This window comes from Penaeus chinensis, chromosome 19 (genome assembly GCF_019202785.1).
Source record: "Penaeus chinensis breed Huanghai No. 1 chromosome 19, ASM1920278v2, whole genome shotgun sequence".
Classification (NCBI taxonomy): domain Eukaryota; kingdom Metazoa; phylum Arthropoda; class Malacostraca; order Decapoda; family Penaeidae; genus Penaeus; species Penaeus chinensis.
This window is the reverse complement of record NC_061837.1, coordinates 27,871,521-27,899,020: the sequence shown is the minus strand read 5'-3', so window position 1 is coordinate 27,899,020 and position 27,500 is coordinate 27,871,521. Positions and strand designations below refer to the sequence as shown.

The window sequence follows — 27,500 nt, the reverse complement described above, 5'->3', positions numbered from 1 at the left end:
ACTATAGCGGAACGACCCCGCGGGTATCATCCGGGTAATTTTGTCATAAAGTCCCGGTTAAGTTACCTTCTCTCGGTTACTTCTTTTACGCCTGTGACCCATTACTTGATATTTATAAATAAAAAAACTACTCTGTGTATGTGAAGAAGAGGTGACAAGAGGTGGAACTAATTACAAAAACAATATCGACAGAAATTAGAAGGTTTTAAAAAGAAAATACCATATCACTGGCCCACGGGACAGAAGACCGAGACTGGGCTATAACCACAGGACTCTTGAGAGAAAAAAAAAGAAAAAAAAACAACAAACAAACAGATACATGAATTTCGTAATGTTACTGCATATTCAAGTTATGAAATGCAAGTGCACATACATGAAAAAAAAAAAAAAAAAAAAAAAAAAACATTGGATGTCCAAATCGGTTCGTTCGATGTAATGCTAAATTTGGTTTCCTAGATTGAACTCTGTTTAAGTTTTCCTTGCGTTGAACCTTATTGAACCTTACAGGGAAGTACAACCATGCCAAAAGCAAAAAAGTGAAGAATCTCTCTCTTTCTTCTTTTAAAGGCCTAACAATTTGGCACTTATGATAAACACTCACAAACCTCCACCGTACACGCGGCCAAGCTCACAGATGGCACAAATGACAAACAAAGATAAGAAAAAAAAAAAAAAAATACAAATTACAAAAATGATTTTTAAAAATTACCTGGGACAATAATCACTATGACATGTTTAGTTTTTTGTTTTTTTTTACGACATTGTGGTAATCTCAGACTATATGAAATTGACCTGAGATGTAAAACAAAGGGTTTAAAAAATAATAATAACAATAAATAAATGAACCATTGTCAAGGGGGCATCACAGGTGTCGCGAGAGAGTGCCTGTGAGCGAGGCCTGGTCTTCAAGGCAGCGACCAAGCACAAAAACTTTTAACTTCGCCTGACGATGCTTAGCCACACATCGGAAGGCGTTCGGGATATGTCACGCTGACACACTGGGACGTATTGGGACGTATAAAGGAAGTCTGATATTCGTTCGAAGACAAGAGAGAAGGAAAAGGACAAAAGATATATATATATATGCGAAGATTAAAAAGTCTTCTTATGGTGGCTAAGCAGACATCAACATAACAATACTTATATTGACAGTAAATCTTAGGCACATTTTCAGATGAAAGTTCTCTTTGTGGCTATTCATTAATACAGGAATACAAAATAAAACAAAAAATAATAACAATAATCAAAAAATAAAAAATACAATTTTCAAGTCTCTATGAATCATCTTTGTGTACCTGAGGGCAACTTTACCTAACAAAAACATTGATTGTCAGTGTTAGAACAAGAAAAGCTCTATACGTAAAAACAGAAAGAAGAAGATGGAGTGTAGAATGAGGGTACCTAAGCCAGGACCAATGCGACGTTGCAATCATAACTAAAATATTTTGTTCTTTCAGTACGGGTAATATTACAACGTAAAAGTTAATCTTGATGGGATTGCAAATTCAAAAAAATGCATTTATTTTTCAACTGTGCCAGCAAGGGCCCTTCGGCACTATCACTAAGAAGCCAAGAAATGGACATATCGACTAAAACAGGAGCACCTCGCTCTCTTTCTCCCTCTCCCTCCCCGTGTCCAGCGCCCGATCGCCTCCGCCTGCGTCCCGCCTGGACCCGAAAGGGACCCCCTACAGCTGGTGCGGCGACGGTACGTAATCCACTCGTAATGCGCAACCTGGGAACGGCAGTGTTATCACTACCCGGTGTTGCTTGGCTACCGCCTCTCGGTCCACTTGGCCTAAAGTCAACAAACCTTCCCTTGGCAAGATGTTGGGCCGAGCGTGGTGGCGGCGGGGCGTCAAGTGTGCGGCGGTGGGGATGAGAGAGAGGGGGAGGGAGTCATGAGGTGCAAACCCTGGGCTGGTTAAACTGGTTACGAATCCTGGGTAAAAAAAAGACTATTGTACGGCGTGGAAGCTAGGCGGTGTATGGCCAGCGACAGGCTGCTTGCTACACGCGCCCCGGACGCCCTTCCCTCCCTCCGCTGAGGCCTCGGGTCCTGCCAAACCGTGACGCTTCTCGGGACTCACTCTCGGCGAGGGCTTGCGCATGCTGCAGGAGATCTCCCTCTCTCCCCTGAAGGAGAGCGGGAAAGGATGCCGAGTTTTCGATTGGTTTCGCATCTCCATTTTTATGCGCGACGCCATCGCCGAGGTGACTGCATTGAGACTACTCTCGAGGCAGGCAGGCCCTGGGGCGGCCGCGAGGGGGGAGGGGGAGGGCTCCGGGACCTGCAAGAGACCGCGCCGACTCGAGTGCGGTCGGCGCGGCGTTACAAACAGGTTTTACGAAGCCAAGCGGGCCGACTCCTCGCGCGTGTGAGGGCGTGGGGCGGCGGCATACAACACTGGCAGAAGCTTGGGTTAGTGTGGGCGTCTTACTTAACTCAAGTGTTATATGACAGGCGGAAGGCGGGCGTGGGTGCCAGCCTCCGCATCGGGAACTACTTAGCGGCATACATCCGGAATATACAGGTAGGTTAAACAGGTAAATATGGTAGTAGACATGGCAGTAAACATTATATAAAAGACAGAAACATCAACAAGAAAATATGATATCCATATAGTCAGCATAAAGACTTTAAAAAAGGGACAGAGAAAAATATATATTCATATCTATCAAAACTACACAAGAACTGACACTACGAGGGGTTCATGGGGCGGGCAGTTCAACCCCCCCGCTGATGTAGGCCTGCGCCCACGGCCCCTCGAGAGCGGTGGGCGCCGGGGGGCAACGTGAGCCCATGAACCGATCGCAGCCGAGATTAGCGCTGCTTCCAAAATGAGATCAATTGTTCGACAACTTGTAGTCTTTGTATTATGATATATCAAGGCAGGTAACAGTCAAGCCAAACAAACAAATATCCAAATCTGGACAATCTCTTTCCTTTTGCGGACACTGACCCTTTGTATCAAACAAGGTAATAGCTTGTACATAGGCACGTACACGGGAAATAGGCATACATGTGCGTGTATAACACAGATACATATACTTACATATGTATATATCAATACATATATCTATACACACATATATAATACATATACATACATACATATATATATGCATATATATATATATATATATATATATATATATATATGCAAACACACATACGCGCATATTTGATGTACAACTGATACAGATAACTCTGACGCAGGTGTAGCAGGTCTGTTGGGGGAAGGGAGAAGGGAGAGGGGGGAAGGGAGAAGGGAGAGGGGAGAGGGGAGAGGGGAGAGGGGAGAGGGGAGAGGGGAGAAGGGGGATGCGATGAATATATTACTAAAAAAAATGAGGCTACTAAGTGAACTCGCTAAGTATTTCAAACAGCAATAAATCTTTAAGTATCACACTGACAGAGGATGGCGGCAACATCCTTATCATCAATGTTGCCAGTAACAACATTACATAAATGAGTGAACAAATTACGGTGAAAATAAGTAACAAAAATCAACGGGAAGACTGGGTGGAGACGGGGAGACACGAGATAACGGAGGATGTAAAGGTTGAGATCAGAGAGAGAGAGCGAGAGAGAGAGAGAGAGAGAGAGAGAGAGAGAGAGAGAGAGAGAGAGAGAGAGAGAGAGAGAGAGAGAGAGAGAGAGAGAGAGAATGGTGGGGGAGGGGACGGGGGAGGGAGGTGGAGGGTGGCAGGCAGAGCTACTGGGTCAGGAGAGCCAAATTTAGCACAATATATCGGGATACGTCATCCTTGTCTCCACAACGAAGCTCAATTTTCCTTGATAAATACAACAGAGGGATGTTTGGTGGAGTACATTGCGGGACGGGGGAGCGGGGTGGGTGGGGGGAGGAGGAGGAGGGGGAGGAGGGGAGAGGGGGCATGGTGGGGTGGGGGTGGGGCCACAGGAGGGTGGGGGTGGCAGGGTGCTCGGTACAATTGTTGGGGAAAAGTGGCAATATGGGCTTGTGAGCAAACTTAACAAAGTGCGGGTCGGAGGGAGCGTGGAGGAGGGGGAGCAGCCGGGCCGCACCCACCCCCCGCCCCCCCGCCCCGCCGCCCCGCAGTCCGAGTGACCATGTAACGTTGGAGCCCATACACCTTCAGGTATGACAATAAATAAATGAGTAAGTTTATAAATAGTTACAAAAATTTTGTACTGTGAATGTTGAAGATTAACTTTGCTCAGGAGCACAAGGTTTGAGAAGGAAAAAAATATATAATAAAAAAAATATAGACGGTGTTCAGAGTTGATGAGATCGGACACTGGTAATCTCTGACAGGAAGGCGCATGTGTGGACCACTCACGCAAAGCTGGTCCTTGCGGCCCATTGACCCAAGGCACAAGTTTGCGTGCTCGCGATGCAGCTTCTTTGGGCATATCCAATAGCTTTCTTTGGATCACGGTAAAGTTTGTATAAGAGACCCAGCAGCCTGGGCGCGGGCGGCGGCTCGCGGGCGGCTGGCGCTCGGCCTGGCACCGACCCGGCGAGCACGCTGGGCACGCGCACGCACGCACGCTGGCACCACACTCATAACTGAATACGAAATAAATACAATACGTATTTACATAAAAAACAATGTTCAAACAGTGAGATCATGGAGTTTTGTGGAAGTCCCCGGCCACTCGGGGAGGCGGGGGAAGGGCGGGCGGGTCGCCGGCGGTCGTGCGGGCGTGTGGGCTCGGCGCGGCGCTACAAGCAGACCATCACTTCACTCAAGTGTCTCTCCCAGTGTGTATATAATGTCTTGAGCACCAGAAACACCGCCGCCGCAACACAACCGAGCCGCTCGCACGTTGCACCTCGGAGGCGCCTACCGCCGACCGCCCGCCCGCCCGCCGCTGCCGCCTCTGCGCCACCAGGCCCGGGGAAGGCAGAAGCGTGAGATCTTGACGGCCGAAGACCAAGGGCGGCGAGAGGGAGCCACTTGGGAACACAGACACACGCAGACACACACACGCCCGTCGAGGATTCCTGGCGTCTTGACCCTGGTCGCCCCTTCTTCTCCCGGGCCGCCCTCGGTGCCACGCAGCCCTTGGCACTGTGGCATCCCCGCCTGTCGCCCCGTCGCAAGCGGACGTCAGGCGGCGCTGGAGTGCCGCGGTGGCGAGGGAGAGTCGGCGGCGGAGGCAGTGGCGCTGGCCGGCGGCGCGGGGACCGAGAGCCATTACGAGGACGTCGTCTTGGTGCGCTTGACGAGGGCGGGCGGCGGGTCCTCCTCCAGCTTGGACGCCGGCCGCTTGCTCTTGCGGATCCTCAGGTAGTCTGGAATGAGAGAGGGGTTGGTCAGTCACCGCAGGCAAAACAACAATATTGTTGACATGTATAAACGTGAAACTATATGACAGACACGATTACCTCCTAGCCACACCCGCTCCCCACACAAAATGTCCCAAGCGCCCCCGGGAGCTTGGAATCAGCGAGCATCCGCACCACTACCAACCCCATTAGCCCCCACGCCAAAAACACTCGCAGGAGAAACAACGCAAAATGACATGTTAATGGGAGGCGAGGGAGAGAAACAAGGACAACATAAAAAATGAAAAACAGGCGCTCGGACCAAGGACTCGGCGCCCGTGGTTGCCAGTACCCGACAGATGCTGGTGCAGCTGCTGTCGGCCTCGGCCCCAGACCCCACGCATGCGGGGCAACAAGGGGCATGCAGTAGGTGTACGTGTTTGTGCTTGTATCTGAGTGTGTGTGTGTGTGTGTGTGTGTGTGTGTGTGTGTGTGTGTGTGTGTGTGTGTGTGTGTGTGTGTGTGTGTGTTTGTGTGTTTGTGTGTGTGTGTGTGTGTGTGTGTGTGTGTGTGTGTGTTTGTGTGTGTGTGTGTGAGTGCGCACGGGTATGAGTGGCCATTTGAATTTCTTTTGGAATGCGAGCATGCAACCGTACGTTTGCATTTCGTGCGTGTACCAACAAGTGCATCCGCGTGTGCGTAAAGAGTGCTCATCCGTGCGAATGCGAGCGTGTGCGTGTATAGTGCAACCGCCAGTGTGTCTGTGTGAATGTGTGTCTGCGAAAAGGGTGGCAGAGGGTGAAGCAGCATGCGGGTCGTGGTTCCCAAACACGTGACGCCAAACACTGTACCTCGACTTGACCATAGATGATTTATGCATGGGAATCGGACACCGCGAGCTCCCGCTGCCGTTTCTGTGTTGCAGGAGGGAAAGCCTACACACAGACACAGACACACACACACACACACACACACACACACACACACACACACACACACACACACACACACACTAACACACACACACACACACACACACACATAAATAAACGATACACAAATAAAATAAACAATAAAAAAAAAATAATAAAAAAAAAAATCCAACCTATAGGGAATTAATCGACTGTAGAGAAACATTTCCCAAGACAACAAATTGGGGGAAAAAAATCAATATACATTTTTCAGAGAGTAAGAATAAAAGAAAACGGAAAAAAAGGGGGAAAGGGGGGGGAGGAAGAAAGGGAATGGGGAATGGCCAAAAAAAGAAGAAAAAAAATAAGAAAGGGGGAGGGGAAGTGGAGCAACGTTGATAAAAAAGAGGGGAGAGAAGAGAAAAGGAAATAAAAAATAAGAAAGGAAAAATGGGAATAACAGCAAAGTGAAAAAAAAAAAAAAAAAAAAAACGAGATGTGAGAAGAGACAAAATAAAATAGTAAAGAGAAAAGCGAGAAGACAAAACAGAAAAGTAGAAAGAGAAAAGAGAAGAGAACAGATAAAACAAAAGAGAAAATCAAAGAAGCGAGAACAGAAAGGGAAGGGGGGGGGGGGTTGCAGCATCACTCCCCCCCCCCCTCTCTGCCTTCCCCATGTACCCCTACCCCCCCACCCCCCACCCACACAACACAATTTTCACTCGCTGCGAAATAAAATAAAAAAAATCCTAACATCGCGAACGGGTGAGAAGCAATTATCATGATTATTTTTATTTCATTTTTTTTCTTTTCAATTCTTTTCTTTCCGACGGCGTAGCAAAACCACAATTTCACACCCTGTCGGAAGAATAAGAATAACAAGAAGAATAAGAATCAGAAGAATTGGAAGAAAAAAAAGAAGAGAGAAGAAGCTAAAAGAAGAAAAAAGAGACAAAGAAGAAGAAGAAGAAGACGAAGAAGACGAAGAAGACGAAGACGAAGAGGAAGAAAAAGAAGACAAAGAAGAAGCAAAAGAAGAAAAAAGAGACAAACAAGAAGAAGAAGAAAAAGAAAAGGAGACAAAGAATAATAATAAGAAAATTTGAAGAATTAGAATAAAAAGAATAAAAAGGGAGAAAAACAAAAAAAAACTAAGAAAAAGAAGAAGAACAAATCCTAACTGTTGCCCATCTGCACAAACCGCGCTGCCAGTGAAGGAGAAATTGCAAGGAAAAACCGACCGGGCAGGACATTGATTAGCAAATGTTACTACCGGCTGCGGCTGGCTCTCTAGTCGCCACTCTTGTTTCAGCGATTGCTTGTATTTTTCTGATTTTTTTGTTTTTTTTTTTTGTTTTTAAACGTTAGATGGGAGAGGGAGAGGAAGAGGAGGGAGGAGAGGGAGGAGAGGAAGAGGAGGGAGGGAGGGAGGAGAGGGAGAGGGAGAGGAGGGAGAGAGGGAGGAGAGGAAGTCACAGCAACAGTACTTTCCAATAAATATAAATCACATTTATTACATCTCTTGGACTCTCTTTTATCCAAAGTGCTGAGAGGTTAAGGACGAAAGATAGAGACGAAAGAGAAAGTGAAGAAGAAAGAAAAATAGGGGAGAGAAAAGAGAAAGAGAAAGAGAAAGAGAAAGAAAAGAGAGTAGTGAGAAAAGAGAAAAGCGAAAAGGGGAAAAGACCGATGAAAAAGCGAAAAGGGAAAAGACAAGCGCGAAGGAAGCGAGAGAGAGAGCAGAGAGCGAGAGGCGCGGAGGAGGCGAGTCCGTTCCCGTCGGGTCGCTGTGAGAGGTCGCGATGCACCCGCGTCTCACGCCGCTCCTCCTGGTGTTCCGTCCCGTGGGACCGGGTGACCCCCGCCCTCGCTCGCGCCCGGTTACAGCGCTGCAGGCCCCGCCGAGGGAGGGCGTGCAGGCCAGATAGACAGGCCCCGCCGAGGGAAGGCGTGCAGGCCAGATAGACAGGCCCCGCATAAAACGTGACATGTAGCACTTTCTTTCTAGGTCCGTGTGTGGCCGCGACCGCCCGCGCGCCCTAATGACACACGCGGCGAAGTCCTTACCGGTTTTCGGACTCGCATCCTAAACCCTACATCCCTCCGGAACGGACTGAAGGACGCAAATCACTAGCATCAACGTGTCATAAAAGACAGAGTTTTATTAGAATTTTGTGGCCTTGGCACATACGAGTCGAAGTCGGGCGGCGTCGGGGGAAGAAGGGCGCGATCCCAAGGCAGAGCCGGGTCTCGGGGGCGCCATCTGTCCGCCATGATCACCACCTGCGCGTCCGGGCAACAAGGACACCCTCCCTATGGCCCCTGTATCGCCCGCATGTCCCTCTGCGGCGGGCACGCCCCTCACGCCGGGCAAGAGGGTAACGGACGCGCCGTGATCCCCAAGCGCCGCGTGCCCCTCTGGCCCGGAACCGCGCGCCGGGGCCAGATTGCAACTCGCAGGAGCAGGTGCAGTGTTCCAATGTTGCTGATGGCGAGCTGCGCGGAGAAACAGCCGGCAACGCCATCACTGCGCGCACACCCGCCGCCGCGCTCAACCACACGCCATTCCCGGCCTCCTCCTTCGCTGCAATGGCAAACAGCGCAACCGCCAACGCCAACGCCACCAATACGAACTTCCAACCACAACCACCAGCGCCACAACCACCTCAGCCAAAACAACTGCCTCTCGCGACCGAACATCGACTAAAAGCTACGATCAGTGTCACAAAACGTAGACTTCTTTAACGTGGAGGAAGGAAGAAGAAGAAAAAAAAAAAAAAAGGTCCACAGGTCTCAAGTTTATAAATATATACTTTTAAATCTAATATATTTATTTCTTAATTGGATTAAATACGCTTCGAAAACGAACTACAGCTCGAGTGACTAACTAGAAAACAAATCTACATAAAAAAACAAGAAAAAAAGAACACATTAAAAACCACCCCGCAACACCACCAATTACAAAACAAAGACACACATCAACAAAAACAACAACAACCAAAACAAGAAACAGACAAACAAACCAAGCCCAGGATCTCGAGGACGGCAAAAAGAGTCCCGGGAAACCACTGCAGCGGCCACGGGTCCGGGGCGGGACAGCGCCCTCGACGCCGCCGCCCCTTTTGGAAACGGACCCTGCTGCTGGGCTTGCCCTCGCGGGGAAGGGACAGCGGGGATATGGTACATAAATTCGGAATTTCCTTGCCTTTCTTTCTCTCTCCCTCTCCCTCTTTCATTTCTTTACTTTTCTCTCTCCCTTTCTTTCTTTCTTTCTTTCTTTCTTTCTTTCTTTCTTTCTTTCTCTCTCTGACAGACATATACAAATAAAAAACAAACACACACGCGCGCGAGCACGCACACACACACACACACACTACCGAGAGGGCATGACCCTGGGCACCGAGGGGCATCCGGGCAGAGGTCACAGGTAGCACACAAGAGGTCAAATCATGCCCCGGAACCCCCCCCCCCCCTCCCCCTCAGCTTCAATCCCCGAAGGCAGAGAAAAAAAAGGAGGAAAAGGGAGAGAGCCAGAGGGTGAGGGGGGGGGGGAGAAGGGGGGAGAAAGGGGGGGAGGAGATTTGAGATTGAGAATAGAGGGACGGATGGGTAGGAGAGGAAAATGGAGAAAGAGAGAGAGAGAGAGAGAGAGAGAGAGAGAGAGAGAGAGAGAGAGAGAGAGAGAGAGAGAGAGAGAGAGAGAGAGAGAGAGAAATAGAGAGAGAGAGAAATAGAAAGAGAGAAAGAGAAATAGAGAGAAATAGTGAGAAAGTGAGAGAGAGAGAGAGAGAGAGAGAGAGAGAGAGAGAGAGAGAGAGAGAGAGAGAGTGAGAGAGTGAGAGAGTGAGAGAGTGAGTGAGTGAGTGAGTGCGTGAGTGAGTGAGTGAGTGAGTGAGTGAGTGAGTGAGTGAGTGAGTGAGTGAGTGAGTGAGTGAGAGAGAGAGAGAGAGAGAGAGAGAGAGAGAGAGAGAGAGAGAGAGAGAGAGAGAGAGAGAGAGCGAGAGCGAGAGAGGGGGGGGGGGGATAAAGATCAAGAGGATGTTCCCCATCATGCCAGCGGGTCCTCGTGGCGTGAGACGAGTCCGGGGTCACAGGAACATGTCATACCCCCCCCCCCCCCCATCTTCCTCCTCTCTTGTCTCCCCTATTTCACGCTCTCCTCTTCCTCTAACGTGCAATGACTCTCACTCTCACTCCCTCACTTTCTTTCTTTCTCTCTATCCACTCATGTACCTTATTTATCTATCTCTCTTCTCCTTATAGGATATCAAAAGAGAAGAAAACACGAAAATTCCCCAAAATAATGGAACACATCTGGATGGTTTAAATGGAAAGGGAAGAAGAAAAGAAGAAAAGAAGAAAAAAAGTAGAGAAAAAGAAAGAAAAAGTAGAGAAAAAGAAAGAAAGAAAGAGGAAGAGGGAGAGAGAGAGAGAGAGAGAGAGAGAGAGAGAGAGAGAGAGAGAGAGAGAGAGAGAGAGAGAGAGAGAGAGAGAGAGAGAGAGAGAAAATCACACCTAATGACAGTACACAAGAAACTAAATTAGGCGCCGAGAGGGAAAGGAAAGGGGGGTGGGGGTGAAGGAAACATGAGGGAGGGGGGAAGGGGGGGAAAGGAAGCAGGAGAGGGGGGAGGGCGGGTTCTCGGAGCGCCCAGGGCAGTCAAGCTCCTTTAAAAAAAAGGAAAAAAGAAAGAAAAAAAAGTGCAAATTAATCCCGACCTTTTGATCTGTGCCAAGGGAGGGTAGGGAGGGAGGGGAGAGAGGGGAGGGTAGGGAGGGTAGGGAAGGTAGGGAGGGAGGGAGGGAGGGAGGGGTTTCTCAGGATCCCACGGGGTGCAACAACCGACCTTATCTGCCTCGAGTGATTGAAAAGGAAGAGAGTGCAGTCTATGAGAGGGCGCAAGTGTTAATGTAAGATAGACACATATTATAAAATATCCATCCATCATATTTGGTCTTTCTACATATATATGAACACACACACACACACATATATAGATGGATGGATGGATGGACGGACAGATAAATATGTGTATGCAGTAATATATCTATATCTATATCTATATCTATATCTATATAGAGAGAGAGAGAGAGAGAGAGAGAGAATGAATATATCTAGACATATATGTATGTATATACATACATACATACATACATATGCATGTATGTATATTTTATGCATTTACAGTGTATATATGTATGCATGCATTCATATTTGTATGTAAGTATGCATGCATGTATGCGTGCTTGCGTGCGTGTTTATGTATGTATATGTGACTGATAGATAGATATAGATATAGACACATTTATATATTTACATATTTATCTATTACATATGTATTTATATATGTATATATATGTATATATATATTATACATATGTACACACAAAGACAAAGACAAAGACAAAGACAAAGACAACACACACACACACAGAGAAAGGAAGAATGAAAGAAAGGAAAAGAGAGAGAGAGAGAGAGAGAGAGAGAGAGAGAGAGAGAGAGAGAGAGAGAGAGAGAGAGAGAGAGAGAGAGAGAGAGAGAGAGAGAGAGAGAGAGAGAGAGAGAGAGAGAGAGAGAGAGAGAGAGAGAGAGAGAGAGAGAGAGAGAGAGAGAGAGAGAGAGAGAGAGAGAGAGAGAGAGAGAGAGAGAGAGAGAGAGAGCGAGAGAGCGAGAGAGAGAGAGAGAGAGAGAGAGAGAGAGAGAGAGAGAGAGAGAGAGAGAGAGAGAGAGAGAGAGAGAGAGAGAGAGAGAGAGAGAGAGAGAGAGAGAGAGAGAGAGAGAGAGAGAGAGAGAGCGAGCGCAGAGCGACCCCTGACCCTTGACCCAAGATACTGTGATTAACCCCGCCGCGATTGCCAGAACCCTTGTCCCGGCGCGTCCCCCCCTCGGGCGTAACCCTCCCTCTCCGCGCCAAGGCAATCCCGTCCCTCCGCGGCCCGCTCGCAAGGCCGCCATTGCCCTCCTAGGTAGCCGCCTCTCCTGCCCCTCCACCCAGGCGTCCCGGTTGCCAAGGTGCTGGGAACATCGCGGCTCAGAAGAACAACACGAGTCGAGGGGTAAGGCTATCCACCGAGTGCTATTTAAGCGTTACAACAACACAAACCCTCGAAGTGCAAACTGAGCCCTGTGTACGCATGTCAACGGCTTCGCCTCCTGTGCGCCCGCGGGACTCACACGTCGACGAGGGAGAGAGGGGCTCCGGAGCGCGAGGGAAGGGTCAATCACGCCCGCGCGCCCGCACGCCCGCGCTAACCGGAATCATTTCGATTTCAACGCGAAGGACGGACCGACCGACTAATCGCCCCCGATCGCGGAAAGCCTCCGGGGGAAGGAAGGGGGGGGGGGAAGAGTTGGGGGGGAGCGAGGGGGAGGGGTAGACGGGAGGGGGCGAGCTGGGAGGGGGAGGGGAGGGGAAACGCGCAGACGTCCATTACCTTCATTAACCATCATTAACCGGCAGTCGGGGATGTTACCCCATTGCCGTACATTTCCCGCCTGATTGCACCTGTAATCGAGCGCGGGTCTCAGGGGTCGCTCGAGGTCCTTCGGGGGTCCTTCGGGGGAGGGGGGCATACCCTCCGAAGTCGGAGGAGGAAGGGGGGGAGGGGGGAGGAGGGATTCCTTCGATGGGTCCCTGCGTCTCGTCATCCGCTTCGTTCCCGAGGATTTAGAAATTGCTTCCAGACAAAGGGTCCGGGACACTGAGGCTGACGTCATTGAAGCAACGCCTCGGCTCGTGCCTTGCCTCGGGGACCCAAGCGGCAGACTCAGCGCACGCAGGCATCGAGGAGAGTCTCCGGCACGCGCACGCAAGCACTACGAAGGGATCGGGAGCTGAACAGGCGCCCGGGGAGAAAGGGTAGACATCAAAGAAATCGTATCCCAATCACAATCAAAAGAAGCAAAGGAGAAAAAGAAAAGAAAAAAAAGAAGAGAAAACACACACCGAAGAGAAAAAAAGAACACATAGAACAAGAAACAATGAAGGAAGGAGAAAGAAAGAAAGAAAGAAAGAAAGAAAGAAAGAAAGAAAGAGAGAGAGCGAAAGAGAGAAAGAGAGAAAGAGAGAAAGAGAGAAAGAGAGAAAGAGAGAGAGAAAGAAAGAAAGAAAGAGAGAGATGAGAAAAAAAGCTGTGATAGGTCCTTCCGCAAGAGGGAGGGCGAACAAAGAGAGCTCCCCCCCACCCCCGCCGTCGTCTCCCTCCTCATCTTCTCCCGGTCATTTAACAGCATCCAATCTCGCCAACAATAAAACTCCCGAACAATTACATCTCGCGGCGAGAAACATCCGATCGAGAAGAACAATGGTTTGGATTTCCTGCGACAGGCCATTAAACCCCGCGCGATGAGCCTAATTACCACAAACTTAATGACTCACGGATTCGCCCTCGATCATTCGGCCATCGGCTGCGGGGATGGAGTCATTTGGGCGCCGTGAGATAACCACAGGTCGTGCCCCCTCTGTTAAAAGCCAAGCGATGCCCATCATTGTGACTCGAGAGTTAAAGCGACTAGGCCTACTTTGCTTGCTAATGTTTTTTACCAGATCACGTATAGTCTTGACTCGGGATTCTGCATCGGCGCCGTTGCTTAGGCCTACCACGTTTTTCCCTCGCAACAGAACGTGAGGTTAGCCCTCAAGGCATCTCATGGTAAAGTCTATATTTTTTCGTAGACAATTTCACCAGCAGGTCATGGCAGGAACCGCGTAGCAAGCCATAACTCAACATGTGACAGAGATAAGTATATAGGCTTAGCATCTAGGCCTCTAGGGGGGCTCTATTGCTCGTGGGAACGGCAGGCAACCCTTTATCGCTTGTTTTTATAAGTGTTTTTCTTCCCTTTCAAGATCCCGCTCCATGGCCGGGTTTTGACACGTGTATGATGTATGGCTGCACTCACGATACCACGCTGTAACCGATGGCTTCCTAGCACACCTCCCTTCCCACACCCTTTGATGCGTTAGGCCCAATCGGCTCGCTGACCCCCCTCCCCCTACCCTTCCTTTTTATAAGGCCTTATCAATAACTGTATCCCCTCTTTCTATTCCACTCCTTTCGTTCTTTTCTCCACTCCTGACGCAGGCACACACACGCACACACACATACATACTTTCTCTCTTACCCTTTCAATTTCTTTATATTTTTCCTTTTTTTTTTAACTCACTCACAATTACTCACTCACTCACACTCTCTCTCTCTCTCACACACACAAACACACACACACACACACACAAACTCAATCCTCACTTACAAGGATTTGACATAAAATCATAAGCGGCAGCCCAGATCTTGGAGAGACATTGCGGGATGTCCACAGCTGTTGTAACAGTGTCAAGACTCAAAATACATTTAGCGGCTTCCTTGTATATTTACAGTGGCGGGGGCAAGGGACATAGAGGGGGAAGGGGGGAGGGACAAGGGAGGAAAGGGGTACAGAGGGGGAGGGGGTACTGACAAGCAAGGGAGGAGGGGGAAGATATGATGCACCCACCGTTACCAGCCACGACTTATCACTCGACCTCGTAACCTCCTCCCTGGGTCGTTACCCCTTTTAAACTGTATTCTGGGAGAGTGGGAGAAAGTGTCTGTGGGAGAGGAGCGGGAGAGAAGGAGGGGGCAGGAGGCAACAAGAGAGAGAGGAGACATGGAGGAAGGTAGGGTGAGAGAAGTTAGAGAAAGAGGAAGAGGAAGCGAAAGAGAAAGAAAGAGAGAAAGCGAATGAGAAAGAAAGAGAAAAAGCGAAAGAGAAAAGCAAGAGAGAAAGTGAAAGAGAAAGAGAAAGAGAGAGAAAAAGCAAAACAGAAAAAAAAGAAAGAAAGAGAGAAAACAAAACAAAAAAAGACAGAAAGAGAGAAAGACAAAGAGAAAGAAAGACAGAAAGAGAAAGAAAAGAGTAAGTGAAAGAAATAAAGAAGGAGCTATAAAGAGAAAAAGACAGTCAGACGGACGCTCGCCCGCAGCAGCGCCCCCATTCACAAAACCTTCCAAAACACGGTAACGCTCAAAGGCCACATAAAGCGAGGGCCGGGGTCGTGAAAAGCCAAGGACCAGCGGACAAGGAGGAGGCAGGAGGAGGAAGGAACGAAGGGGAAGGAAAGGGGACGTCTTAACCACGGCGAAGGGCTCCATTTGAGGGCAAATTAAACCCTTTTAACGAGCCTATGTCCCCGGGCTGTCACGGGGGCAAGGACCTCTTCGAAGGGTGGGATGGGGGCGAGAGAGAGGAAGGAGGGAGGGAGGGAGGGAGGGAGGGAGGGAGGGAGGGAGGGAGGGAGGGAGGGAGGGAGGGAGCGAGGGAGGGAGGAGGGAGGGTAGGGAGGGAGGGGTAGAGAGAGAGAGAGAGAGAGAGAGAGAGAGAGAGAGAGAGAGAGAGAGAGAGAGAGAGAGAGAGAGAGAGAGAGAGAGAGAGAGAGGATGGGGGGGGGGGGATGACCCTGTTGTGATTAACCAAGTGTGTGAGGAAGGCAGATCTAGATTGGGGGTTACTCAAGAAAGAAAAATTAGGTGAGTTTGGAGAGAGACAATTACAAGGACCTGGTGGAACTGAAGTTAAGCAAGACAAAAGGGAACAAGGAACAAGAGATTAGGCTGGGAATAAAGCAAAACACAGGGTATATTTTGAGATTGTTTTTTTTAATGGGGGGTTGTTGCCTTGTCATCCTCGACTCCACCCGGTCTGAGTTATTAAATGCCTTACAAACATATGTACCGTCCCATAATGTACATAACATCTGTATCTGCAGATAAATCGATAACAACATCCTCTTCCTTGCATAGTTCTTACCTTTACTTAAGAGTTATTTAATTTTTCCTTATTTTCAACTCATCCCCTCCCCCCCTTCCCTCTGTATCTGGAAATACCAACCATCGCCTTCCAGCTGTCTTCAGGGGGGGGGGGGGGTTGACGCAACGCACGAGGCTGGAATGTCGAGGAGGGAACATTTCAAGTGTGACTCGAGTGTGAGGCTCCATACCCCCGGATTCCTCTCCTCCTTCCATCCTCCGTCCGACTCGCCCCGCATTCCTCTTCCTCTTCTGTCGCCCCGCTCTTCCTATTCTACCCCACCCCTCCCCCTCCCTCTCCTTCTTCCTCCCACTCCTTCCATCCGCGGGCCGCCCGTGACCGAAGACGTTAGGGGCAATACCCCCCAACCCCCTCAACCGCCCGCCTTTCCTCGCCAGGGCGTGGACATACTGCCGCTCTCTTTTGTCCTGGCGACGTCTCCATCCTCCACACATCTTCTTCGTTGGGGGGGAGGGGGGGAGAAGGCAAAAGAGAAGGATGGGAGACGGAGAGGCGGAAAGGGAGGGGGAGGGGGAGGAGGGGAGGATAACCCTTCAAAAAGTATCTAGGAAATGAAGAGCGAGGGTTACAATCAGCTGCCTTCCTCCGGCGGACAATGCATCGCCGGCGGAGGAGGGTCACGGACGGGGAGGGGGAAGGGATGCGGACACATGGGGAGGGGGGGGATGAAGGAAACACTGGGGGTCAAACGTTTATCCCTTTTTCCTTCCAGTTATGCGACGACCCCCTCCCCCACCCCCACCCACCACCAAAGAAGCCCCGTGAATAGGCCCACGCTCGACTCCGTACCTTCAAGTGTTCCTCAGGGAGACCTGGCCCTACAAGCCTTTCCATTCGGAATGTTATTGTCGAGTTGCATGGACGGACGCCGACGGACGGACGAACACGAGAACGGACACGGACACAAGGACATATACACACGCTGTCGTCTCTCTGTCTGTCTGTCTGAATAGGGGATGTTACATATATATGGGGTACAGAAAGCCTTTAATTTCGTAACTATAAACACGACCCTCTACGGCAGAAAAGGAAGACGAGGAGTGACCCTTAAGCACACTACACAAAGACGCAAGACCCAGGGAATGAAATGAAAGGATAATAATAATAATAATAATAATAGCACATAAATAATAACGCACATCCACTCTCTCCCCCACATTACATTCCTACATTGCCCCTCATACGGTCAACGTCACACACACACACACATGAAAAGCGAAAAGAAAAAGCTCTAACGTCTGAAATGCCACAAAAGGACCGGGGAGGAAGTGGCCATTACGAGGCATCAACTTGATACATGTGAAATCCCGTTTCCCTCCTGGCCTTTTCCAAAAAGGCGACCCCTACCTTTCCGGGTCGTCAAATTTCTTTAACCTGCCTTAACAATTTGTAAGCGACGTAAAACACCCGCGTTTTAAAACCAAGGCAGAAGAATCCGCACCTTTTAACTACCTTTAAGATCTAAAACCCATATATGGGCGCTTTTTGGGCGGGAAATAAAAACTTTCCTCTACATCCTGTATACATCAGATTTCTCGATATAAGAAAAAGAAATATTTTGTTAGAAGCATAAAAGTAAATAAATTAAATCCTGTGTGTGTGTGATATTGTGTGCTATAGTGTGTGTGTGGAAATGCCGTGGAAGATATAATTTCGTGTTTATAGTCAATAAATGTGACATAGTGTGGTGAGCAGTTACTGCGAAAAAAAAATATAATACAGTGTATACATACAGTGTGCTTACGTGTGTGCAGTATGTGGTGTACTAGTATTTATTGTTAGTATGTAAATAAATGTAAGTGAGTGATGTGTGATGGGGTGAGTGTGAGTGTAGTGTGTGTGAGTGTGAGTGTGTGTGAGTGTGTGTGTGTGTGTGTGTGTGTGTGTGTGTGTGTGTGCCGCGCACGCGCGTGCGTGTGCGAATATCAGTGTAAATTACTGGCTGCATTCAAAACCGCAGCACTAATTGTACGTCACACCGAGCCTTCGTGCCTCCGCCAAATTACCACGGGAAAAAAGCGGGTCCTGATGAACTGACAAGACAGATCACACATCCCGCTTCAACCGAACCATGGTTACGGAACTTCGTTAATTACCCACAACTCCGCCCCTTTACAAGAAGGAAAAAAACGGAGGAGAGAGAAGAGAGAGAAAAAAAATCGGTAATTTCTTTTTTATGGGCGCCCTAAAACTCCCAATCCCACACAGGGACCCCGCAGTGACCACCTACAGGCCACCCACCCCTGTGTCCCTGCCCACATGTCAACAATGGCCACGGACTCGCTTGGCCACCGTTCTATCGAGGGTCGAAGGGAGAGGGAGGGCCGCCCTGACGAGTAATTATAAGTCTGTAATCACCACGACGGTTAGGAGCCAAGGGTTGGCCGTGGGATGTTGATGATGTGTGACGAAGAGAAAACAACGGGATTATGCAACACAGGGTCGGCTCGCTGTCTCGCTCTCGCTCTCGCTCTCGCTCTCGCTCTCGCTCTCGCTCTCGCTCTCGCTCTCTCTCTCTCTCTTACCCGTACATGTATACAACTTCATACTCCTATTCACCCATATATATACACAAACACAAACGAAAAAAATAATACACACACATACACGAACACACACACAAAAAAAAAAAAAAAATTGATGGATAAATAAACAATCTGGTAAGAAAAAAAAAAGAAACAAACTACCCTCGCCCACACCCACCGACGAAGACGCACCGCTGACCAGCACGGAGGCACGTTATCGAGGCCGAGAGATTACGTTATCGCGAGGTAAGTCACCATCGGCCGACGTAAGACCGAAGCAAGACTCGCGCCCCTTCGCATCCCCTCGCGTCCTCCCCCCCCCCTCCCTCCCTCCCTCAGGGTCGCCTTCTCCTCCCCAGGGAAAGAGACGCTGCAACCCAAAAAATTTACCCCCCCCCCACCTACCTCCCTTGCCCCTACACCCGTCCTTGGCCATGATACTAAGACATACAAAACACTCGGCTCTCATTTCTCTCCTATCTCTCTCTCACTTCTCACTTCTTCCACCTCTCAAAAAAAGACTTCCGTAACTTAAGATGAATAAACGTATTGCATTAACGATGCAATAGTTTTCACAAACACATCACAAAAATCCACAACAGTAATAAAGTAAGAAAGAAAGAAAGAAAAAACACACACACAAGCAGTACCCCGAACACCCTATCAGCACGAGCGAAAATTGACAGGAAACGCTTGCCAAGATTTCCGAAGAAGAAAAGAACATATCGGGGAGAGGGGGAGAGGGAGGGGGAGAGGGGGGGAGAATAGGAGAGGGATGGGGAGAAGGGGAGAAGGGGATAGGAGAGAAGGGGAGAGGGGGAGAAAGAGGGGGAGAGGGGGAGAAGGGGAGAAGGGGATAGGGAGAGGGAGAGGAAGAGAGAGGGATGGGGGTGACGAAGGAGGAGGAGGAGGAGGAGGAGGAGGAGGAGGAGGAGGAGGAGGAGGAGGAGGAGGAGGAGGAGGAGGAGGAGGAGGGTCCGTACCATTTAAACCACCACGCGCTCAAGACTTTCGACGGATAGGAGGAGGAGGGGGGGTATGGGCTTATCGCAACCCCCCCCCCCTCCTAATCCTACTCCTCACCAGAAATATACAACCTACCTTACTACTCTCCCCTCCTCTACCAAACCCCACCCAACCCCACCCCACGCCTTCCCTCCTTCCCTTATCACCGTACCCTCCCCCTCCCCTCCCCACCCTTCCAATCCTCTACCATACCCTAATATACTCTCCCGTACCCTACCTCCCACTACCCCTCCTACCATCCTTCCCTTTCCCTCCCCCCACCCACCTACCTTTCCCTACACCCCCCCTCCCCCCGCGTCCCCCTACTTCCCGCCCAAACACGCGCGCGCTGGCTCCTTGGCCCACATTTTCCCGCGCAATCCCTCGTGCTGACGTTTCCCGCCTGAAAATCAAAATAGGGCCCCGCTGTGTGTGTGTGTGTATGTGTGCCGCCGCCACCCGCCCATACTCGCTGACCCTCGGCGGATGTGACCAGCGTGTACATCATAAACATACACCGAATATGAGCGTATGGGTAATAAGCGGGAGGGTGTCTTATGGTGACTCTGTGTTTGTGTTTTGACTCTGTGTGTGTGTGTGTGTGTGTGTGTGTGTGTGTGTGTGTGTGTGTGTGTGTGTGTGTGTGTGTGTGTGTGTACGTGATTGTGCGCGTATGAGTACATATTTTAGTATTAGTGTGTGTGTTTGAGTGAGAGAAAGAGAGAGAGAGAGAGCGCACATCATTATCATAACACAAACAGTCCCAGCTACGACGGTTGGTTTCCCACTACATGCTCGTACACATGGAGTACAACCACTACTACGGCCGTAGTAAGAGATAAGCGTTATCAGCTCCCGAGTTAGGCTTCCCACCGAGTCCTCCCCGGGATTGCTGATAGGGCGCCGTGAATGGCAGTTCTTGATAACGAGCGATAACACAGTTCGAAAGGGTGGGTTCTAGCGTACGCTGAGGGTAGCATCACCCTTACCATACGAGTTTGAACTTTGTGAACTTTTGTGTTGATAGTTCCTTCCTAACGGTTTCAAATTAACGCTAGTAAAACGTTCCTAACGTATTTCTCGTTACCGACCCGTGACCAATTCGGGTTTAAATACCCTGACGCACATTCAAAACCAGAGGAGACGCCAGTTACGGCCACGACACGTGTGACCTTATAGATAAAAATGTCACGATAAGAGAGCTCAGCGATTGCCGTAAAGGCCTTAAAAAACGGCGCGAGACACCCCTCTCCTCCTCCCACCCCCCATTCGACCCTCCTTCCCTCCATCCGTCACTCCTTCCTTCCTTCCTTCCTTCCTTCCTTCCTTCCTTCCTTCCTTCCTTCCTTCCTTCCTTCCTTCCTTCCTTCCTTCCTTCCTTCCATCCATCCCTATGTCCCTCCTCCTCCCTCCAGAGCAGACCCCCTCCTCCCTTTGCCGCCTTCACCTTCAGTCCCTTGTAAACGAACGAAATCACAGCCAACACGTAAAAACGGGCTCGCTGAACTCCACCGAAGGCGTGGTAGTTCGTAATTAGGCCTGAGATCATTACGGTTATTTGGCTTAGGGGAGGGTAGAATGGGGGAGGGGGGGTGAGTGGTGAAGGGTCGACTGCTTTGCGTAGCGCGTAGTAGCAGCAGCTGAGATAGTACGCGATTAGTCCTACGAGCGATAAAAGTAGGGCGTTTTCCATACATTGGTACGCCACCGTTCCCTCTAACCTTGCTGACGTCTCCGGTGTTCTTGATAGGCACACCCCAACTAGGCCTACGGAGGGGTGTTGGGACAAGCTCTCTCTTCTGCAACACGGTTTATAAAAGGCATTTAAACCCTCGTTCACTCTCCCCTCTACAGTAAGCCTAACTCTTTCAGCGACCTATGAAAAGGCTCGCTCAATTCTTCCTTGCCGTTTAACAAACATCCCTCACATCTCCTGGAACAGAGCAGTCCCTACTTCGACTCGGCATCAAAACTCAATGTAGGCCTATGTAAATGCGCAAAATCGCTTCGACGAAGAATATCATATCCAAGGTCTTGCAATAAGAAGTGAGCACACGCAAAAAACGAACATGTGACTCCAGCTCGTACGCTAAAATTAAACTCCGTCGAGTGTCGACTTGACATGGACCTGTACCTAAGGAGCTACTGTATAACTCCGAGGCCCCAAATAAGTCTTTCAAATGGTTAATATTCCTGACACAACTCGCAGACGAGACTCACTAGCCCCAGCATCTACATATTCACGCCTTCGGACACTTTCGCCTGCTAGGTTTGCAAACGGAAAACAATATAGCTCGGCCTAAATGCAGAAGAAAGATCAAGTCCAAATATAAAATTCAGAGCCAAATAACCCCTCGAGCACAACCCTTTGAGCGTGGCTTGGTGGAATTGAATTGACATATATCAACCTTTGGCAATTGTCCTTCCATCAAAACCTCCAAGGCAGCTTATGACAGGCAGGCCATATGCCGCCGTCGGTGGCCTACGCATAGAGGTCATTCACACCTGAAACTCAATCACGCTTTGCGCCCCTTGGCCAACTACACAACCTCCTGACTTTACACATCCCCCTCCTTGAGCAACCCGCCGAATTTAGAAAGCCCTGCGTATTTTTAAAGGTGACGAAAAACCATTAGAGGACAATGAACGGGCAAGTATAGAGTGTATAGTTTCCCCGATATCCAAGTTAGCGCTTAATCCTCGCGACTCTTCGTTGGCAACACTGCCCTCCCGACCCGTCCAGTGACTTACAACTCCCAACTCAGCCGGCGTGTCCGAAACCGCCGACGTGTGTCCGAAGTGTATCACTGAATTTCACATATATTTGCAACGTGGCGCATTAATGACCCAAATTCACCCATCTTCCTTTGAAAATGTGTTTCCCAATTTCCATAGATGTGTCGCATTGCTTGTAGGACTTCCATCATCAATTTCCTCTCTTCCCGGCGTTCGGACGAAGCAAGTCGGCGGCGGCGGACGACTAGAGTAAACGTAGTAGCAAAAGTTTGTCGGAACTAATTTTCACCACGAGTTCAACTTTGACTTCTACAGAAAAAGGTGACCACAAGAGAAAATGTCTAGAGCGCCGTCGGCAAGCATAAGATAAGAAGATCTATTCGGAAGCGAAATCAAAACAGAGCGCAAATTGAGTAATGATTCCGAGTAATAAGCCGCAAAAACGAAGCCAACGCCTGCCTAGCGACTCCACAGGTTTCAACCCGTTCGTTGCAACCCACAGTTCTGCAACGTGACCAACCCACACTTACCGTCGGTGCCGGTTAAGACTGACCCTTTTGTTGACTCTCAGTACTAAAGGCTGTTACATCATCGATCGGTCATAATTTGGCATTTCCATAATAGAATCTCTGTCTCTCTCCTCCCCCTTCCACCCCCTCTCTCTTACTCCCCCTCCCACTCCCATCTCTCCCTTACCCCCCCTCCCTCTCTCTCTCGCTCCCCCTTCCCCTCTCCCTCTCTCTCTCTCTCTCACTCTACCCCCTCCCTCCTCCCCCCCCCTCTCTCTCTCTCTCTCTCTCTCTCTCTCTCTCTCTCTCTCTCTCTCTCTCTCTCTCTCTCTCTCTCTCTCTCTCTCTCTCTCTCTTTCTCTCTCTTTCCCTCTTTTTTTCTCCCCCCCTTAAACTCTTCTCCTCACGCCCCACACCCCTCATATATCACAATAAACTCTAAAAAGCTAAACAAACCAGATTCTCCGCAAAGCTGAAATAAAAAGGGGGAGAAATACGTCCATCTCTATGACACCCACCAAGAAATAAAGAAAAGAAAAAAAAAGTCATATGCACGAGTGCGCTCTAACCCCCCCCCCCCCCTAACAAATTCACTACCACTCTGGTGCTCTCGTTAGGTTGCCTGCCATCTGCCAGAGCCACAACACACACTATCTCGTAGTGTCCTCGACCACGCCGACTCAGCGTCTCTACAACCCCTTCTGCCCCAATGACAGGCAAAAGAGCGGGAAAACGAATCAGATTTGCCTAAACAATAACAGCTTCATCCTTTTTTTTTTTAAATTTGGTGAAGGCTATTGCGGCCTATATGATCGTGGAAGGAGAAAGAAGGAGAGGATGATTGGGGAAGAGGGAGGGACAGAAATGGTGTGGGGGGTATGAGTGAGTGAGATATAGAAAGAGGAGGGAGGGGGGAGAGGGAGAGGGAGAGGGAGAGGGGGAGAGGGGGAGAGGGAGGAGGGAGGGGGAGAGAGGAGAGGGAGAGAGAGAGAGAGAGAGAGAGAGAGAGAGAGAGAGAGAGAGAGAGAGAGAGAGAGAGAGAGAGAGAGAGAGAGAGAGAGAGAGAGAGAGAGAGAGAGAGAGAGAGAGAGAGAGAGAGAGAGAGAGAGAGAGAGAGAGAGAGAGAGAGAGAGAGAGAGAGGGGGGGGGGGGGGGAGAAACAGACAGACAGAGAGGCGTGAGGGCAGGGAAGGGAGATAAAAGAAAGCAGAGGCCAACAGCAGCCTCCAAGCGAGAGGATAGACAGGTCGCACGGTGGAGATTTAATTTTGAAAGGCGAGCGAGTAACGGCTGTCGACCAGTTACCATGGTGATGTTTATCGTCTACCACCACGCCACCGCCGCGACCTCTGCCTGTGCTGGTAATCGATATAGGGTCGATAAAAGCCCAGGGTCACGATGGGCCCATGGCTCTTGTGGGCTTTAAACCCCCCTGTGCTTGGCATGGCGTGAGGGGAGGGGGGGGGGGAGTAAGGTTACGGCGTGCATCTATCGCAGCCACTCTTTTCGAACTGAAATGAAACTTGCTTTTATATTACTCGTAGTATTCAATAGGAGGTCATGTTTTTTCCCCCCACAAACTGCATATGTGTAGACCGCCTGAATACGTTTAATCATGCTTTATCCCCAACAACTAGTCTAAATTGGAATAAATTAAAGTGGTTGCTTTAACTGATATGATATACGATATATAAAGCTAGTGTCCCAGTTAACGTGCAGGCCTTCTTGTAGCCAAAGACTGTCAACCTCATCAGCCAGGCTCTTCACCCCGGAATATATGCACTTCTTTTCTACGAGGCATCAATAAATCACGTGGACAAAAATGATCCCGAAAAAAAAGTTTGTGAGCGACCCACACCGCCCCTTCCTGTGGAGAGGAGCTTCTGTCCAACCGAAGCCTAACTATTCAAACGCTAATCAACTTTTCAGAGTCGGCAACAACTCGGCCGTCAACTGCAACCTCAACACACGGCCGTTCCTGCAACGGAGGGCGAGTGCAGCTGGTGCAATTGACGCGTGTTGCAGGGGCTGCCATCAACTCGCGTGTTTATTGGTCAGTTCCGCCTGCAACACGTGCGCCCATTGGTCAGTTCCGCGCCATGTGACCACCACGAGCTGACGTCACACGGGTGGTTGCTGATGCACTTCATACCATGACACGTTCGCAAGGAAATGTTCCAGAGCCTCTTAAATTCTATGGTGACACGTCTAACAGGGTGACAATTACGTAATATAAACATGATTTGAAGACATTTCCATATAGACCTGCGCAAGACTGCGAAAGCGCTGTGTTCAGCGTAGCTGTGTTACCACTGCTTCACTCAGTAAAATTAGGCGTATCTGAACATTACGAAAACCGACTTTATTCCAGCCATCATCCTCATGCCCCGGTTAATGTACCTTGACCAAATAATATACTACTGTTTTCATGTAGGTTGAAATGAAGATGATTCCCAGGCAGGGGGAGTGCAACGGGAGCAGTGCAATATGGCACCCTTTGGCGTAGAGCGAAGGTGTCGTCGGGGTTAGACGCCGACCAGGATTGCCGCACCCATTGCCCTCGCAACATACAGCATCGCCGTCACATCATCCCGTCACCATCCCTGCACGCCTCCACCTCCGCAGGCACGTGGTGGTCATGGCATTGACAGCATGCAATTATGACAATTTAGAGAATATATGTCATACATCCCCTCCTTCTACTCCCCATATCATCAAATCCCCAAACAAGATAACCATACTAGGGAAACAGATAATGTTCCATCCTTAGCCCACTCGTCTCCTCGCCTGAGAGGGGGGCGTACCTACTTATCGGCGTACCCAGCTAGGTATTGCTCAGCACGCCCTTCTTAGATCTAGCAGAGCGCTAATGACATCATCAGTGAGAGGCACCCGGGCGAACAGGTGCTACTACCGCTCCAAACTTCCATAATTAGTATATCGTTACACCTCTCGTGAGTTAATGGACCAAAGGCAAAACAACTACAGTCACTCCCTGTCATGCACACCGATGATGCAAACCCATGATTAAATATAACATGCACAGCATCCATACCCAGAAATACTCTACGACTTCAGGAACACACAGATGCAGCACTACACACCGCCAATGTTTGTAAACACGCCCTGGCATCCTCACCTGTTACTGGAGGCTGGGCAGTTTTCCTTGTAATTCTCGTCGTGGCTATAGTTTTCTTCCTGCTGCTTTCTCTTCTGTCCAGCTTTACTGCTTTCCGTATGCTCTGGCTGGCTGGCGATGCTTTACTGCTTCCAGCGGGAGTGGGCAGTTTGGCAGTTGATATGGATGTACTGGTTGTGGTGGGCGTGGGTGTGTCGGGCCCCGTGACGGGCGTGCTCGACGTGGAGGGTTGCTGTTCGCTCTTGGTCGAGCTCGAACACTCAGGTACAGTTTTATGCACGGGTTTGGGTGCGGTTATGGTGGTGTGAGGTGTGGTTGTGGCGTGTGTGGTGAGAGCAGTGAGTCTAGGCATCTCATAGGCCTGTGGCACGGCTTCACCTACAGGCTCCCAGTTGTAGCGGCCTTCTTTCGGCTTCTCGGCCTTGAAATCAAAGTTCCACCGCTTGCAGCTGGCCTGCGATACCTTGTTCATCTCATCCTGCGCGAACTTGAGGTTTTCGTCGCGGTCTATCGGTCCAAACAGGTTTCTCCGAACATGGGCAGTGCGGTCCTGGGTAGGTGGGGGGCTGGGGAGGAGCTGACGCCGTAGCTCCGACATAGTGCAGCAGCCCGTGTGCATCGGCAAAGCAACTCTTGTGCTCATGGCGATTCTTTCGACACACAATTCCCGCATCGGAGTTGTTTTCTCTGTTCACAGCCAACACTTTACACACACACACACACTAACACATAAACATAAGCACCGGGTTATGCTCCCTCTCCGCCTCCTACACTACACTGGATTGCACATAAGATGCGGCCAACTGAATAAATCCTGTGTGCCTCCTCCCGCGTCTTCTCCTCACGGCCGCACAAATAACTCTAACTCGGTAAACAGACGTGGACTTCTTTTAGATACCTCGTCACAGGGCTACCAACAGAAATTAAATGTGCCTCTGTTAGATAGCGAAATAAGCCATCTTCCTCCCATTTCTAATTATATATCCGTTAAAATCACTCTTACCATATCTACGTTTTATTTATTTGCTGAAACAACGGCTTTTCTGTGACTATTTAAAATTAATAAATATGCAACGCGGTTTCTCCCCCTGCTTCACGGCAAATCAAGAATACCATGACATCATCTTTTCCAGCCAATCACCATCAAGAAAGTTATCCTTGCTACATCGGATGGACCAATCCCAACGCAGAACACACAGCTAAGCTCCGCCCAGGTAACTAATGCGGATCGCTAGGGAGGAGCATGTGGGATACGGCAGAGGCGTTAGTCTTCATGTAATGCATTGATCTGTTGCACCTCACTTATTAGTGGAACGATAACTACATTCCCCAGGATTTTTTAATTTGTTGCATCATTACTATTTAAACTCTTACTAGAATTTTTGTTGCGCTTGGTTTTTGTTAATATGTCTCGTTACCTTACGCATTTCTTCGCCGACTTCGTTTACTTTAATGAAAAACTTACGTATCACTGAAATTTCATCTGAAATGTATAAGTTTGCGATTATGTATATTTATTCTCGGTCGCAAACATGAATTTGCCCAAGGAGAATCGCCATCTGTTGCGTTGAAGAACAACTAGTCGTTCGGTTTATGGCTCTATCTACAG

The 27,500-nt window shown here is 49.4% G+C and overlaps 1 protein-coding gene across 1 annotated transcript in view; it reads right to left on the bottom strand.

Annotated features, from left to right (window-relative positions):
• Positions 1-26,764, bottom strand: part of LOC125035109 (cyclin-dependent kinase inhibitor 1-like) — a 27,299-nt gene extending 535 nt beyond the window's left edge. Inside the window, exons 1-2 of the mRNA XM_047627269.1 lie at positions 25,892-26,764; positions 1-5,285 (exon numbers count right to left, since the gene is read on the bottom strand). The exon at positions 1-5,285 is cut by the window's left edge and continues 535 nt beyond it. Of these exons, the coding sequence (XP_047483225.1) occupies positions 5,188-5,285; positions 25,892-26,564 (771 nt within the window). The 5' untranslated portion in view covers positions 26,565-26,764 and the 3' untranslated portion in view covers positions 1-5,187. The remainder of the gene's footprint in view (positions 5,286-25,891) is intronic.
• Positions 26,765-27,500: the final 736 nt, after the last annotated feature.